The sequence below is a fragment of the Periplaneta americana genome, chromosome 3 (genome assembly GCF_040183065.1).
Source record: "Periplaneta americana isolate PAMFEO1 chromosome 3, P.americana_PAMFEO1_priV1, whole genome shotgun sequence".
Taxonomy (NCBI): Eukaryota; Metazoa; Arthropoda; class Insecta; order Blattodea; family Blattidae; genus Periplaneta; species Periplaneta americana.
Genome location: NC_091119.1, coordinates 55,141,464 through 55,160,100, shown reverse-complemented (window position 1 = coordinate 55,160,100; position 18,637 = coordinate 55,141,464). Strand labels below are relative to the sequence as shown.

General features: G+C 33.6%; 1 protein-coding gene across 4 annotated transcripts in view; it reads left to right on the top strand.

Annotated features, from left to right (window-relative positions):
- The window catches only part of LOC138696050 (sodium-dependent noradrenaline transporter-like), a 138,714-nt gene that overhangs the window by 60,039 nt on the left and 60,038 nt on the right, over positions 1-18,637 (top strand). For all 4 annotated transcript variants that reach the window (XM_069820553.1, XM_069820555.1, XM_069820551.1 and 1 more), the window contains 2 exons: positions 4,236-4,286; positions 12,928-13,057. In XM_069820553.1, the coding sequence (XP_069676654.1) occupies positions 4,236-4,286; positions 12,928-13,057 (181 nt within the window). The remainder of the gene's footprint in view (positions 1-4,235; positions 4,287-12,927; positions 13,058-18,637) is intronic.

The following is an 18,637-nucleotide window of genomic DNA, read 5'->3' as shown; positions in this document are numbered from 1 at the left end:
TACTTGGGAGGCTGGAGGGAAAAAGACCTTTGGGGAGGCCGAGACGTAGATAGGAGGATAATATTAAAATGGTTTTGGGGGAGATGGGATATAATGATAGAGACTGGATTAATCTTGCACAGGATAGGGACCAGTGGCGGGTTTATGTGAGGGTGGCAATGAACCTGCGGGTTCCTTAAAAGCTATTTGTAAGTAAGTCACGACCTTTGTTTAGACTTTACAATTTTCGAAAATAAACTGAATGTAGAGCTAAATATAGCATCTCTATAAGGTAGTGGCAGTGACCTAACATAGGCCTATAGATATTGTTCTATGGAGAATATTTTAAATAGATCTAAGCCAGTCTAGTTTATTATACAATGGAAACATTTCATGCCTTCACTTAATGTCTTACATAACTGTGGCCGGGAGGAAAAAGGTCTTAAGTAAAAACTTTATAGGCCTACTTTTCAGGAAAGCAGTAGGAAGATTGAAATTGGTGTCAATTATGAGTTTTTTTAATTAAGAGGTTTTTCCTGGATATTATTTGTTTATATTTCTTCTAAAATAGATAATGTTGCTCACTTAACAATTTTCTTGATGATTTCCAAATATATCCGCACTTAAGCCCTTTTAAGACTAGAAGCCAAACTGAGTAGAAGGGACTATTAAACATAAGACCTTTTTCATGTCAAAATAAATGAGAAATGTAAATTATTAGGAATGAAAAATGGGTCTTAAACAATTATAGGACTGTTTACCCTGGTGCTTAAAGTTTTAAAAGGAAAAGGCGTCAGTAACTTATGTGATAAAATGGCTAAAATACAAGTTAGACCTTTTTAATAGGGAAGCATGGAAAGTAAACATGTGATGGTTTGTAAGGAATAAAGTATTAAATATACTTAAGTTCTTTATTCTGTGTGTGCTCGATTCAAAAAGTACTTAGGACATTTGGTAACGCTCCATAAATCCAGTCAGGAGTCTTATTTGACTTTAGCCGTTTTACCAGATTGTAGAGAATTGTTTCCGCTTTCAGAATATATAAAAATCTCATTTTCACAAAAAATTGACTTAATACCTTTTTCCTCCCGGCCACAGAATTTTTTTAAACCAGCCATATTTCGAGCCCCATCTGTTACTACAGATATAAGTAGCTTTTTATTTAGACTATTTTCTCCTATACACTTTCTTAATGCTTTGAATTACTATTGTCCTCTTCTATTTCCTGTAAGTGGAATGACATAGAATAAATATTCTTGGAGATCTTTGGTAGCTCCGCGGACGGAAATTGACAATTCTGCTGTATCAATATGCTATCTGTGTTTCCGTCTAACTAATGCAAGAGAATATACCATAAATTGACGAAACTTTGAACTTATTTCTCGTTCAGCTAATGTTTTAATGTCCATTATCCTTCCCTGTAATGTTCGTAGAGGATAATTTCATACTGTTAAAATCATCATGATTATTCGGGACAAATAATATCAGAAACTTTATTCAAACATGATTTAATGAACTCCATTATTACGATTAATTAATTTTGCGATATCTAAAGCAATAACAAAACTGACAAGGAGCTTTTTTATCACTCTAATATTTTAGTGGTTAATTAATGACTCTGTATCAACTATTCGTTTATTTAGCGTCAATGGGATTGATGATAGCGAGATGAATTAGAGGATTCTCTATAGATTACCTGACTTTCCCCTTACGGTAAGGGAAAACCTCCTAAATAAAACCAACCAGGTAATCAGCCCAAGCAGGAATCGAACCCACAGCTGAACGCAACTCCGGATCGGTAGGCAGCTAACTGAGCTACGCCATTGGCACTCTAATCCTTTTTCATCACATTTTAGTACCGGGAACTATTATCTTATTTTATTTTTTTAATTTTGTAATTGGTTCAACACGAACCCTACGAAACTAAAATTATTTTTATTCTTATTTTCTGCTACATACATTTCCGTGTGCAGTTAGATTGATTATGTTCATGCTTACCTATGATTTTTTTATAATCATTATGACGTGTCATAATGTCGCTCGATGTTTGATTTACAAATGACTATTAGAGAGAACACACGAGAGATATTCCATTTTCATCATGTGCACAACAAGAATACTCTTCGTCCTATTCTTCCTTAAACACACATTTCCGAACAGACGTTTTAGGTTTTGATAAAGAAACGATCTAAATTTAAGCAGTTAATCCGCCACTGATATATGCTTGTGTGTGGAGTTGTAGGGGAGTTGAATGGAAGGGAGGGATAAAGCAAAGAAGGTTCACTTTGCTGCCCCTGCGACATCACTATTGCCAGTAATCACGATTACATTTTTGCCGATGTCTGGCCTGTTTGGTTCTGCCAGTTTTCTATTCTCTATTTATTTAAATACTTATCTCTTTCTTTTTGTTTCACTCCTAAATTTCTCTTTTATTGCCTTTCTGTAAATTTATATCTATAATAATCCTACAGTTACAGTATAGTAGGCCTACCCTTGATTCTACGCCCAACCCACAACATTAGATTATTAGTAAAAAGGTAAAGGTATCCCCGTAACATGCCATGAAGGCACTTGGGGGGCATGGAGGTAGAGCCCCATGCTTTCCATGACCTCGGCACTAGAATGAGGTGGTGTGGTCGGCACCACGCTCTGACCGCCTTTTACCCCTGGGAAAGACCCGGTACTCAATTTTATAGGAGGCTGAGTGAACCTCGGGGCCATTCTGAAAGTTTGGCAACGAGAAAAAATCCTGTCACCACCTGGGATCGAACCCCGGACCTTTAAGTCCGTTATTATTATTATTATTATTATTATTATTATTATTATTATTGTTATTATTATTGTTATTGTTATTATTATTATTATTATTATTTCACTTAATTACACTTTCAATTTCTTTCTCTTCCACTTCTCATTCGTTCTGATGTTCTTTCTCATTGTCTGCATGTCTATCTTTCTACATGCAGAATCTTCTTACAATTAACACTTTCTTCTCTATTCTTATTCTATCACTTTTGCCACCCCTAACTTCTCCACACTCACTCTTTAGCATTCTTTTCCTCGCTAATTCCATCCTCCTTACTATTCTGCCCTCCATTTTGACATTTAATAACCTCTCAAAAGCCCTATCTATTCTGTCCTCACAATCTTGGCATAAAAATCGATAATGTTTTAAATTGGAAAAATCATATTAAAGAAATTACCCCCAAACTAAATTCAGCTTGTTTTGCTATTAGATCTATGCGAAAGATAGTAAATATCAATACCTTAAAAACAATATACTTTGCATACTTCCACTCGGTAATGAGTTCTGGAATAATATTCTGGGGAAATTCCACAGATAGTAACAGTATATTTCTATTACAAAAAAGAGTAATTAGAATAAAAGGAGGTGCCAAATCTTTGGAATCGTGTAGGACTATTTTCAAAAAAACTACATATAATGCCCTTAGCATGTTAGTATATCTCTTCATTAATAATCTTCCACGTATGTAATCGTGAAAACTTCGTAACTAATTCAACAGTTCATAGCATAAATACACGTAAAAAAAATTACTTTCATACTCCATCGGCAAGTCTATCGTGCTATCAAAAAGGAGTGCGTTACATGGCAGTAAAAAATTTTAATAGCCTCCCTATCGATATAAAAAATGAAACTCAAAACATAAAATTATTTAGGGCCAAATTAAAGAAGTACCTAATTTCTCACGCCTTCTATTCTGTAGGTGAATTTATGACATTCAACAACGCTTCATGAAATTGATACTAAAACTTTGTGTTGTACTAGTAGACTATATTGTAAATCTCGTCTGTATATATTTCATCTAGACTGTGACTATAAATTAAGACTTTATAATAGTATTAAGTATTTGACTTGTTCCATATTCTAGCTGTAAGTAATGTATGAATACTATGGAATGTTAATAAATACAATACAATACAATACAATCACTAATATCTGGTAGTTGCTTCGTTCTTTTGTTCGTTCTTATCATGTTTTCTCTTCCATTTCTTCCATTAAACTTGTCTATGCTCCTGACCTCAGCCACTTCCATCTGTTTCCATAATTCTTCGTCAGCAGTATCTTCTATATGCCTCACGTTATTTGAAGTCATATTGTTATGTAGAAATATAATTTTAAAGGCATTGTTTTTTTTTCAATCTTCAATATTCACTATCTACAAAGAACAAAGTTTTTATATTTTATGTACCTCAACACCTAAACAATAACTGATTCTGTACTCTTTCTGTTACAGTCGAGATATCCATCAGAAATTTTTGATACTGAATGCTGTGTCAGGCCTAAGGTAAGTATCCTTATCTGTCCTCTTTTCATTTTATTTTGTTCTAGTGTAATTTATGATGCTGAATCAGAATTCAGAAATTTACACACAGGAATGACAAGGGTTATTAAATATCACCTTCTTCTTTGGTCATATGGTTATTTTATTTAATCTTAATTTCCTTTCTAATAGTCGTCCAAACATGTCAATTTTGGTGTCATTGCTATTTGACAAACAATTAATTTTCCATCTTTCCACCACTAGATGTGAAATAAAAACAAACACAAACAAGATGACATTTAAACAAGAATTAACACAAAAATTAACTTTTGTTTGTTATTCATCTTTATTACACACTTTTAACACTTATATCACTTTGGAATATACTAGTTAATATAACCATTTCCATGTGTTAAAATAAACTAAGTTGTACATAATTGCCTATTTGGCTATTTTAGCTTATGTCAGCCATCATCAGAAGAAGGGCCTCATTAGTTCTGATGATGGCTGACATAAACTGTCAACTAGGCAGTGGCGGCTCCTGCGTATTTCTTAAGAGGAGGAAAGAAGTTTACAGCACGAAATGACACCTTCTTTAATGAAACATGCTGCAAATTAGCCTACATGCATACATGTAAGACCAGGCAGTGTTTGGGGTTGGCCTTCCCTTCTATTCTTGTAAACTGAGTTTCCTAAATTTTCCAAAATATATTACGTTTTCACTTCCATTCATTGTTGAATAATTGCACAAATAACAATTACAAGGAAATTAACAACCTCGCAGCATTTTTCGAGTACACTACAGCATCACACGTGTTGGAAGAGACTAGCTACTAACACATAATCGGAACCGTTTTACGGAAATGGGAATGGGAAATAATCTGAGGAAAGTGAGAACACTGCACCCATCCACGTGGTCTGTGTTGCCACATATACATTTTACAAGTTCAGTATCACATGCTTTTGAAGAATATCAGTTCTTGTAAAGTCATACTACCATTATTGTTCAAAGCTGCCGGTGGCCGATTAATTTTTGATGTTAAAAATAACGTAGTTTGGAGTACCTACTTTCAATTTCAAATATATTTGTACAAAACTGACAACTTGGCTGTTGCCCTGTCTAGTAAACTATGAATAGAAGTAAATTTCAGGGGCCAAAAAGATCTGTGATACTAACGTAGAACTATTTCCTCTTTGTTTTATATAAACCCCACTTTAACGTTCAAATATCCTTGAAAGTTTCAAACCATGAATAGTAGACTATATAAAGTGCAATGAATAATATTTTTGATTTATAATTAAAACAAAGTTTATATGGTGTCTTTTATAGCCTTGCGTTAAAACTGTTTTTATTGTGCCTCCTCCTAGATGTGTTATAGTCTGGTTGAATGCAACATAATTAGATGGCAACGATAGCGAGCTTGCTGCGCGACCAGTCTGTTTCTATTTCCCGCACATGTTTTATTTGGCATTTATTTTCAAAAGAAGAAAAATGTGAGGAGGACGTTCCTCCCTTCTCTCCCCCGAGGAACCGCCACTGCAACTAGGAATTACAACTTAGTTTATTTTAACACTTGAAAGGGGTTATATTAACTATATTTTGTTAATTTGTTCACAGCGAAAAAACAAAGTGTGAAGTAATAAATTGCGAAGTGAAATCTGTAATATAGAAATTGGATTGAAAGTGTTCTGTAAAATGTTTCAGCTATAATTGAATAATTCCAGTATTTGTATGGGGTGGAGAAGGGTGAAAGGCAAAAGGGTGGGCAGTAGTCCTTGCAGACTAGGAGAACAATTTATAGCATTATGTTTGGGGGGTTCCAGTGCTTGAAATGTCTATGAAAATTTCAATGTTTAAAGAAAGGAATCTATTCATAGTAAATTGTGTAAATATGATAAAACCGTTAGATAGACATCCACATTTAAAGATTTAGGCTATTATCTTGGCTATGAGCAGGAATTTTACACAACAAAAATTCTACATTTTAAAAAGCGATGAAAACTATTAACCATTTATTCAAATCCTCTGATGAACTATCAAGTTATTTAAAATAAATAAATAAATAAATAAAAAGTTCCTTCTGTTAATATTTAAGTTTGTGTTATTTTATGACTAAGTTTCGACGTAATTCTCATTCTAGAAATCAGAGAATGATGGAAATAATATCAAAAACTAGATAATCAGGTAAAATAACACCACATTTTAAATATAAACACAGTGAAGTTCTTATTTAATTAATTTAAATAATACATCTTGATTACACAACTTTTAACACTATATCGCTTTGGAATATGTATTTCTCGTGTTAAATTTTACCGTACCTGGTTAAAATGCTTCTGCCTGCTATTGGCCATCTTCAGTGAGTTCTGAAGATGGCCAATAGCAGGACGATACATGTTAACCAGGTACGGTAAAATTTAACACGAGAAAGACATATAATACATATTCCGAAGTAATTTAAATAACTTAATAATTCATCAGTGATATATAAGTGTTACAGGAGTGTAGTCAAGAATGAAAAATCAAACTCTTTATTGTCCAGAAACATTATAAGAATAGAAGCCTGCAACACTCTGGCAAGATTGATGCTTTCAATTGGCAGTGAAGCTTGGATGATATGAAAATGCGTTATGAAAAGAATTGTGACCAATTAAATGAAATTTTAATGAAACAGGAGTATATGGATGTTCTGCAAGAATAAAAAATCAAATCAAATAATATTCTCCGCTAAAAACAGGCCTACATGCGCAACTGGCAACAAAATATTACATGTATGCAGAGAGTTCATGAATTCTCAACCAATCAAATAAGAGGTAAATGGCCTTTGGGAGACTATCAAAATGCTATCAGGAGACTACAACATACCACCGGATCTATTGTGGTGATGGTGGGGGAAGGGGTGGTGGGAGAAGTAATGTAGCATAAAAGTAACTTCAATCTTGGGGATTGTGTAAATTTAAGTTAACAAAGATCATAGCGTACATTACCAAGTAATGGGCTTCAGTAAAAGTTATGGTAAGTTGTAATTTGTGGCGGACAAAGACTGTATAGTGCCAAGTTTTCTTGGTATATTTCTGTTTCCCATATCACAATTCCCTGTCATGTCACACGCACGTAGAGAGATATCATAATTCATGAATGCTGATAACTTGGAACTATAGCATGTTACAGATTTACAGGATATAAAATAAACTCTATCTCAAAATGAGAGGACTCCCTCCCCAAGTTTCCTTCTTCACTGTTAGATGTCTCCGCATGGTCTATGAAATTACAGATGTTTACCAACAACACAGCTCTTTGATTGGTTTACATGTCCTTTGCTACCATGTTCACCGCAAAGCTTGAGGACAGTCACAAAAACTTTTGTTTCCTGATGAGTTTGAAACCAGAAAAGTCACTAAAATACACTTGTGAAAAAATCATAAGAGAGAACAAAGAAAAAAAAGTGCACCGCTGTGGAGTAATGGTCATCACATCTAGCTATGAAACAAGTGGGCCCGGGTTCAAATCCTGATTGGGACAAGTTACTTGGTTGAGGTTTTTTCCGTGGTTTTTCCTCAATCAATTGAAGCAGAATTGCTTGGTAACTTTAGGCGTTGAACTTCGGACTCATTTTGCCATCATTAATTCATATATCATCATCCATACAATAGCCCGGGTTAAGTTCACGGTGCAGTGTGCTGTACTTGTACAAGAGTGCAGCCATTCGGCTGCCCAAGCATTTAAAGAATAGGAGTGGTAAACACAATAAGCCTCAGACTGCAGTGTAAGCCTTCGGGTCCCTCCTCTGTACAAGAGAGAGAAAAAAAGAACAAAACTTTTTTAAATGCGAGATGAAAGTAAATGAAATATACGGTATTATGTATTACATTATGTGTTGTTGACGACTTCATTGTTAAATCCAGAGCATTAGACACACACACACACTTTTACTATTACTTATTAAATATGAACGTAAAAGGTGACAGTTACATTACATTCCAGAATACTTGCTAGTATTTTTCTTTACTATCTCCACTTACAGTTAAGTTTTGTCATTAAAATTATTGCAGTTAATGAATTAAAGTTTGTAGCTAATCTGTATGATATATTGCGGAGGAGAGGCCTGAAGGTTTGCACCTCAACCTGAGACTTATTGTGCTTACCATTCCTGTTTTATGAATGATATTTGTTTACCGAATGGGCGCACTCTTGTAAGAATACAGCAAACTGCATCGTGAACTTAACCCAGCCTATGGTAATGATTATAATGATATATAAAGAAATGATGGTGAAATGAGTCCGAGGTCCAATGCCGAAAGTTGTTGTTGTTGTTGTTGTTGTTCTTGTTCTTGTTCTCCTCCTCCTCCTCCTCCTCCTCCTCTAATAACCGCAATTTGGGATCATTTAACCCATTTTGCTTCTTGCTTCCCAATAAGTTGAGAAAAGTTTTTATTTTGTTGTGCTTCCTTGTTCAGTGCAGTGCATGTGAATAGGTGTTTCTTCCCATAGATGGACCTGGTAAGTTACATAAGGGGCATTCTTCAGTATTAAGGATTCCAATTTTTCAGAGATGTGCTGCAAGGCAGTCATGACTGGTGTTCAACTGGTGTTCAATCTGAAGGTGGCAATAGCTTCTTTTCTTCGTTTTAAGCTATATGTTTTCCAAAGTTTGTTGGTATCTGCTCATTTTTTCCCTTGAGATTGTTGATCAATTTTATGGAGTATATCTGCTTCTCTGATTTGGTTTTAATTTTGATGCTTAATGTGTGTGTACTCAAAACTTTGTTTTGTCTATGTAGTTGTATGCCTTTTTTTTTTTTGCTAATTCATCGGCAATTTCATTCCTACTTACGCCAACATGTGATATCCATTGGAAGTGTACCGGTATTTTCTTCTGTAAGTTTTCTAGTAGTTTTTATTAGTTTTCGGATTTCATTAATTCCATTTGTAAGAGGCAATTTGTTTGATGCTATAGCTTGTATTATAGCTTTTCAGTCAATTAGTAAGACAGCATTGTGAAAAATTTTCGGTCTACAAATTAATTGCCCTAGGGAAAAAAGTATTGCTTCAATTTCTGCATCAAAATTTGATTTGTTTTCACCTACAGCTACGGTATATAGTGTGAAAAAAGAGATGTGTACTCCAGCTCTGGTATTTGTTCCTCTTTTTTATTAATGAGCCATCTGTGTAGATGTGCAGTCATTCTGACAATGCCGAAAGTTACCGAGCAATTCTGCTTCAATTGGTTGAGGAAAAACCTTGGAAAAAACCGCAACCAGGTAATTTGTGCCAGACAGGATTTGAACCAGGGTCTGCTAGTTTTACAGACATGCTAACGTTACTGCACAGTGGTGGACATGATATAGTTACAAAAACTGAGATTCCTGTAGCAAATCGTTTTTTATCATTCTGACAGGTTATACTGTAGTCCTAAAAGAACTGTTATTGTCTACTCAACTTTCTTGCCATTTCTTCACAGGACATTCAAGTGATCTTCACCTCCTTTGTTTGTAATTTAAGATTGTCCTAGGAATTCTTGTTCTGAAGATTTGGTTAACATGAATACAGTTTTTGAATTGAAGGAATCGTTACAATTACATTAAAAAATATCTAGAGGTTATTTAACTATGATCAAAGTTTGTGTTTTTAGAAGAAAACAAGTTCTGAATGAAGTCAATACTAGTGATTACGCTGTTGGAAGATTTTAACGCACAAAAATTGTTAAAAAATGACTAGAATTAAAATAAAATTTGTGATGGTGTGTGATCAACTATACATACCTGAGAGCAGAAATCGGAATATCTTGCCTTAAAAATTAAAAAAATGTGTGCGTGTGTGCACAACTTAGAGATAAAGCATCACGATCCTTCATGCATAATTTAAATAGAAGATTTCACAGATTCATAAATAATATAACATTTTTATTTTGCAACATTAAATCAGTTTCAAGAACTCATTTTACACATCTTGTTAAGTTGCTCAGACACTATATATTACAAAAGGATCTAAAAATACATTTAAAATTGCAAGCCTCATCCAGATCTCAGATGTTCTTCAAACTGTCAGATGATATCCTGTGTAATTTCTATAAAATAAAAAAAGAAGAAATACCAGTCTATATCACAGACATACTCATTGCTGAAACTCCAGTTGTGAACGAAATTCCTTCATGGAAATGGGTGATTCCAGATCATAGCATACAAATTCCAGGAAATCATTCTAAAAATGATCCTCCATACATTCTTAAGTTAGATTCCATGGAACTACTCTGCAGTACATATGAGGATCGCCTTCAAATTTATACAGATGGATCTCTAAATTCTAATAATGGGACATCAGGAGCAGGGTTTTATATTCCAAAATATCAAGAAAGTTAATCCATACCATGTTCATCCTCCTCCAGTCTTGACACTGAATTGCTAGCTATTGATGCTGCTCTTCAGTATGTTACTCAAATTTCTGAAAAATCTATTTGCATACTTATCGATTGCAAGGGCCAAACCTGTATGCACATAGAATTATTCCAATTCAGAAACAACTAAGTAAACTAAAAGAACTCCAAAAGGAAATAACATTTCATTGGATACCTAGTCATTGTGGTATACCTGAAAACGAGAAAGTCGATAATATTGCAAAACAGGCAACATGTTTGCAACCAAAACCTCTTCAAGTCATATCTCTATCCAATGCTTTTGCTTCAGTAAAGTCTCATTTTACAAACCTATGGATTAACAATTGGCTCTCTTCTGACAAAGGAAAAATTTTACAGTCTATACAAAAGAAACCAAATGACTTGGAAATGTACAAAAACTTGCCCAGACTTGTTCAAACATTTTTAACAAGGGCCAGAACAGGTCACATTGTCACTCAGTTGTACCTACACCAATTTCACATTTCTGATACCGGTACTCCTACTTGTCTGTGGTGTAATAATCATGATGAAGATCTGGAACACATTCTTCTATACTGTCCATCCATAAACCACAAAAGAAGTAAATTACAATCATCAGTACCAGTTGCAGAAGACACAGCCCTGCAGTATATATTGACTACGCCCCAACTCTGGCTACTAGCAACAGGCATCTATAATGAACACCAATCAAAATATCCCACATTTCTCGTGAAAAACAACAACTGAATAGACTGCAATGGACTATAGTGGACTTTATGTTGTCAACGAACAGCTGGATACATTAACAAGATTAAAATCATCATTTATGGCTGGACAGTATAGAAGAATGTGTTCCAGATCTTCATCATGATTATTACACCACAGACAAGTAGGATTATCAGAAAGGTGAAATCGGTGTAGGTACAATTGTGTGACAATGTGACCTGTTGTGGCTCTTGTTAATAATGTTTGAACATGTCTGGGCAAGTTTTTGTACATTTCCAGGTCATTTGGTTTCTTTTCATGGGTACTCACCTTGTCGTGGTGAAGGGGCTTAAACTTGTTGTTTAAGCTAACAAGTAACAAAGAGGTAACCACAGAAGCTGCATTAACTCCAAAGCAGTCCCATTATATTTTTCACTATCTAAAGGTTATGTTACATGGAGTTCCTCAATGTAAAATTCTCTGGAAGTAAAAGAGTCCCTCAATCGGATCTCCTGGTAGGGACTGCACTGAGCTGTGCCAAGAATCTTACTAAAGTACTTATTTGGAACACCAAAAGTCACACCTATATTTATAATACCAGTACTAAGGAAATTAAATAGATACTTAGGGTTACCATGACTGATATTCGGACTGCTGCACTACTATTTATACAAAACTATGTAAAACCATAGCATTTTTCTGAAATTCAAGCCAGGAAAATAGAAGAACAATTTTCTAGTATCGTTATGAAGTGCGAAAAGAAGTGAAACTGGATTAACAGATTTAGAGAATAATTACCGGTAATATTAGAGGAGAAAAATTCGCTCCGGCGCCGGGGATCGAACCTGGATCCTTGGTTCTACATACCAAGCGCTCTGACATTTTATTGTCAACTGCCATTATACAAGGAGCGCACTCAGTTGAGTGATTTGGTGGCCGGGATTCCACAGTAATGTGCACAGTAATCTGTACAGAAATATGCACTGTTGCTAGAAGAATTTACTAAAGATTATTATTTTGGTTCTACAGAATATATCTGTTATGGTAACTGAGTGCGCTTCTTGTATAATGGCAGTTGACTTAATAAAATGTCAACGTATATGCCAACTTGGAGTCAGGCCATAAAGGAAAAACCACTGGAGGAGGGAAGTTCGATCCAGTGCTGTGGATTGGACTTCGGCGTAGCTCAATGGTGAGAGCGCTTGGTATGTAGAACCAAAGATCCTGGTTCGATCCCCGGCGCTAGAGCGAATTTTTCTCCTCTAATATTAATTGTTACCGTAACAGATATATTCTGTAGGGCAAAAAAAAAAAAAAATAACCTTTTGTAAATATATTTAGAGAAGGTGAAGTGCTCAGAGCTAACCTAACCCAACATCTTATTTATCCAACACCTTAAAATTTCTAGAATTAATTTACGTGTAGGAAAGATTAGCAATTAAAATGATCCAACTTGATTTGGCACAAGCAAATTTTGTATCTGGCTAAAGGAACCAATTAAAAGAAAAATGCTGTTTTCTCACTTTTTAATATTATTTCTATGAATTACAGTATGAATAATTTATGGTTCTTTTCCTTACATATAGGAAGGTCCAAGACCCCCCAAGACAACAAGATGGAACAGTCATGAACATTTCATGACATCAGCAATATGTTACTCCATGGGCATTAGTTGTTGGTGGCGATTTCCGACGTATGCACTCAGATATGATGGAGGTACGATCATGTGAGAGATATGTTAAGCTCCACAGTTCCAAACAGACATCTAGAAGGTTTCCATTAAATTACTTCCACCACAATTATGTACGCAAGGAACTCCCTTCTTACCCTCCCTTAACTCTATGGTCCATCTGAAGGTCCATGTGTAAGTTTCCTGCCTTCTATCACTTACAGGTATTGAAACCCGAATTTGTTTGTTTGTTTGTTTGTTTTTTTTTTTTTTTTTTTTTTTTTTTTTTTTTTTTAAGATTTATATTTACTCTACTGACCTACCTGTACTTTTTCAATTCAAATTAAGTATACCTAACATAATATTTAGTTTTCAATAGAAGACAATGATTATTTACATTGAAAAGTAATTAACAATAAAATACACAATTTGGTCAATTTTCCAACAGTGTTAATTAAAATTCATAAAATACATTAAAATTAAAAGGCAATGTAACAGTTGTATGAACACGTATGCTGTTGAACTTCTTTATTTATCATACATGTTTCGAGGATTGCATCCCCGTCATCAGTAATGTCGAAGACTGTAATGGAAATATTTAAAAATTACTGACTAAAATAGTTACACATCATTTGTTTTAATTTAAAAATGTTAAAAAATGAAAATGTTTTAACTTTAAGCTAAAATAATAGCACAATATAATTTGTTTGAATTTAAAATGTTAAAAAAAGGAAATGTTTTAAATTTAAACTATAAAAATTACACTATACCATTTGTTTGAATATGTTAAAAAATGTTAGAAAAGAGAATAGTTTAAATTTAAGCCACAATAGTTATACAGTTTCATTTGTTTGAATTTTAAAATGTAAAAAAATGAGAAAATTTTAAATTTAGAAGTAGTAACTGCTGATTGAACTGACAACCTGTAATATATCTGAATTATCATACAAATTAAAAAAATAAGATCATTTTACAAAAAAGAAGAAGAGATGAAGAATGAACACCTAGTATAAAGGTATAATTAAAGACCTCCCAGGAATAAGGATATAACCAACAAAATTGTAATTCGTGTTTCAGAAAAAAGAAAAATAATTTCAAGCGCATATTTCGTTAGGCCTATAGGCTACTTACTAGCAGAACCATTAGACTAATCAGGAATACAAGTTTATTTTGCTATTGAATGCAATACTTTGTTATAAATGAATGGTTGAAAATCATACTTTTTCCGCCTAAGTTACACATTTCAATAATTTGATATTACATCCTTTTTCCAGGAAGATCTTCAATTGCTTCCGCAATATTAAGCTCGTGAAAAGCTAATAAATGTAATATTTCATAATCTGTCCTCCTTACATTTTTGTCAACATCATTTACTTTAAAACAAAGACTATTAAAAGGTTCAACTTTGAAATTGATCCGGTTATTTACGACTAGCTTTTTTTAGGGTTTAAGAGAAACTCGGAAAATACATTTTATCTTAATAATAATAATAATAATAATAATAATAATAATAATAATAATAATAATAATAATAATAATAATAATAATAATAATAACCAAGTTTATCAGAAATTCATTTTAGACAACTATTATGTCAGCAGCTGAAGAGTTAGGGCCTATGTTGTCTTAAATAACAAATTCAGATTTCATGCAGAAGTTGAAGAAATTAGATAGTGGAGGATTGGGGAACAATAAAACAAAAAGTATACAGTAAAATTAAATATAAATTAATTATCTGATTAACAAAAGTAATTATTTATACCTAGCAGAGCTCTACAACCCTTGAACTTAAAAAAAAAAACACTTTTGAAATTAACTATTTTCTATTTCTTCACAATCATTGTTTCACTGTACCAGTGGAACACTGAAACACGTTTTTATGTTTCAGTACCAGTATGTATGCACTAGGTATTGTACACTCGCTTAACAGAACATTTTATGACCCAGATGGTTCATACAAAACTTGAAAAAATGTGATATGCACTTCTATGTTTTACTTAAAATCAATCCATGTTCATATCAAATCAAGCCATATCAATTTGAAATTATAAATAACCTTTCAGTCATTTTGCTTGTGTACAATAGTTTGGCTGACGGATAATCATTTTTATTTTACTGTGATTTACTGCAGCTAAATCTTCAAATTGTGGTTTAAGAATGTATTAGTTTTTCTTTACAAGTTACTCCATATTTCCAACGTTAAACTTATTTTCTCGTGGAGTTGCAAATTCTAGCAGAACATAATCCTGTATTTATGCATGTTTGTCGAGCTCTCTAAATTCGTCTGTTTTTGATAATATTATAATAAGTCTTCAATAAATTCATCAAGATTGTCAATATCGACTAATATCGCGACTTCAGTATTATCACCACTAGTTTCAGAATCTTCCTCTTGGTTTTGTTACTAATTTCTAATTGTATGACATTATGTAGTTTTAAGATTTGACAATGTCAGAAACTTGTATACAAGTCTACTGACAACTAATAAATATGAATATGTTTTGTGCTCTTGATTTCATTTCTGGTGTGCAGTTCCCTACATTGATTTTACCTTTGTGAAAAAGGACTGTAACGATACACATTCTCTTCAACTTTACTCACTCACTTGATGCTATTCTGGTTCTTCTTCCTAAACTGTATTTTTTGGCACTGGTTTTTGTACCAGAGTTCTTTTACAAGGCCTGTCAGTGACAGTGTGCTTTTGTAAACATTTTCCTATTCCTTTTATAAAGAAATATTCCTGTTGAGTGAAAGGCTGCTATTATGTATCATTGCTTACTAATGAGCTGCACATAGAACACGCAAGTACAAGTCACTAGTAAATACAAGGGTTGTACGTTACATATTGGTGAAGAAATCGTTCAGTAAGTTTCAGGCTTACTGGATTCTTGAATTCTTATATGAGTAAAAGATGAGGTGATGCTCTTTGTTTGGTATGTGGAAATTATTTAGTTACTAAAGGAGCAGTGTGAAACGCCTGAAATTATTAGTCGATCTACAGAATGATGTATTCACTTATTGTTAAATAATTGATTAAATGGCGATTACTAGTGTTAATTATGTAAGCATGTGCCGCTTACAGCTGTTTCGGTGCTACTTGACACCATCATCAGAGCCTACTAGATCTCAGCACTATCTCAACTTCGCTGCCTGTTGTGTGGGTGCGTTCGTGTGATGAAGAGTTCTGTCAAATAGTGTGTGTGTTCTGAAATTGATATGTGTATTGAGAATTTTATTAGGGTGTGTTTTAGTGTGTCTGTATATTTCATATTGTTCTAGTGTGTTGAGTTTTTGGTTTTTGGGTTGTATGTGTAGAATTTCCATGTCTGTATTTATGTTATTGTACGTGTGGTTAGCATTAGTTGTGTGTTCGGATATGTAGATGTATTGTGTCCTCTGGTTATTGCTTTAATGTGTTCTTTGTATCGAGTTTGGAATGATCTGCCTGTTTGTCCAATGTAGAAACTGTCGTAACTATTTCATGTGAGTTTGTATACGCCTGTGTGGTTGTATTTATTTGTTTGTGTTGTTTGTGTGTTGAGATGTCTTTGTAGTGTGTTTTTTGTTCTGTATGCTATGTTGTATTTCTGTTTTCTGACTGAGGATGCGATCTTGTGTGTGTTTTTGTTTTCGTATGTTAGTGTGATGTATTTCTTGTGTTTGTGTTGTGTTTTCTGTGTTTTTGTGTTTGTTGAGTTTTTGTTTTGTCTTCCTTATGATGTTGTTTATTATATTTGGGTTATAACCATTTTCTTGTGCAACTTATTGTTGTTTCTATTGATATTAAATAGTAGTGAATATATAGAGCATTCTTTCTGAATGCATTGCATTTAGTTTACAAAATAAAGTACAAACAAAAGAGTATGTTGCTAATAGCTTAGACTCGTTACATGTCAGTTACGAGTTGCAAGTCCAAAATTTATCGAATTCAACTTTTTACCTGTTGTGTTTTGCAAAGACTACCATCCTGTAAAAAAAGAATATCCCAAGACCATGTCTAAGCCCGTGTTTTTTTAATTGTACAAGTATTTTATTTCAATAAGTACGGTATTCTTATATTGCAAGCTATATAGTTTCTTTCCTGTCCCGAAGGAAACTATTTCAACGGACTTGGGATGTTTGCCAATTCAGGTCTTCCGTTAGAAAGTACTGACTTCATCAATAATGCACCAGCAAAGACACTCTATGATCGTAAAGTTCTTCTCACATTTTACAAAGCTTTAAATCATGATACACTATATTCGGGGTACGAAGATTTGCAGCGCAATTTATTTCTATATTTGGCAGTGTGTACATATGTGAGCAATCCTTCTCACTTGTAAACCTAAAAAACCAAGACTAAGATCAGGATTATGAGAGGATAATATGCCTCCGACCTAAGAAGGCTTGTGTCTACAAAAAGCAAAATACGCACTTCTGAAATAGGCGAGAATTCAGAAAGTTAAATTTGTTTCTAGAAGTGTGATGTTCATATAATAAGTACATGATTATGTAATACCGGTAGTTACATTGCAATTAATTAGAATGGCCTCATTATCTAAAACTGCTTACGTTAAGGAAAATATATGTAGGATGTTTATTATTTGTTGTAGACCTATTATTTCATTTTACCATATGCAGATGTCCTGTGATTTCTTTTTCTTTTTTATTAATTTAAAACAGAAACGTAGTGTTTATGTGATAATTGCATTATTCAGTAACTATATAACAATTAATTAGATCCTAGTTATTATTTGGTACTGTATAAGTTAAGAAGCATCTATGTTTTTATTATTAAATTCTACTATTTTATAATTAATTTCATTTATTAGAGAGGTACATGTTGCAAAACATGTTTTGATTTCTTGTTGTCTTGTATGGATGTAACACATCTATTGCATAAAAGCAGTTTAATTCACCACTCAGTGGTAGGTCAATAGAGTTCATTTTGCTCACCCCTTCTTGATCACCGCTACTGCCTGCAGAATAGATTCATCGCAACCATTCAGTGCTTTATAGTACTGAGAATCGAGTACATGCTTCTGACCTTGACAGCCCTGGTCTACTCGATGGCATGCTTTTCGTTTTGCTATGTTTATTTATTCAAAAGTTATAAGTGATTAATTTATAATACTTTTTTGGGGCATCCTTACGAAGCAGTTAGCACCCTATTGACCCTACAAAGACATACCAGTACTTCTATTCAAATATCACTTATATAATGTCACTTAGCTTTTAATAAGGTAAACAGACTTTGAAAAAACAAACATTCAAGCAACAGTAGTCATTTTGAAATTGGTCGGTATTAACTCTAATCTGGGAGGATAGAAAGACATGGTGATCACCAGGGGCGCCAGAAAATCAGAAATTCAATGGCGTAAATCATGAAGGAATAAGTTAAATGTAGAAAGACCTTGTTTCAATGTAGGCTTATTTCATGTTTTAGTGTGCCCACCCTCTCCTACTTGGTTTGATGTATGTTCGTAGTAGATTAAATGTGTTTTAGTACCTCCCTGCTAGTTGCAGAAAACTGTTTAATATGAACTACCTTAATTTTTAAAAGGAACAGCTAAGTGATTTTAATCAAGCAGCTATTATAAAATTATGAGTAGCCTAATTAATTTGTAAAGTACCGGTACCTATTTAAC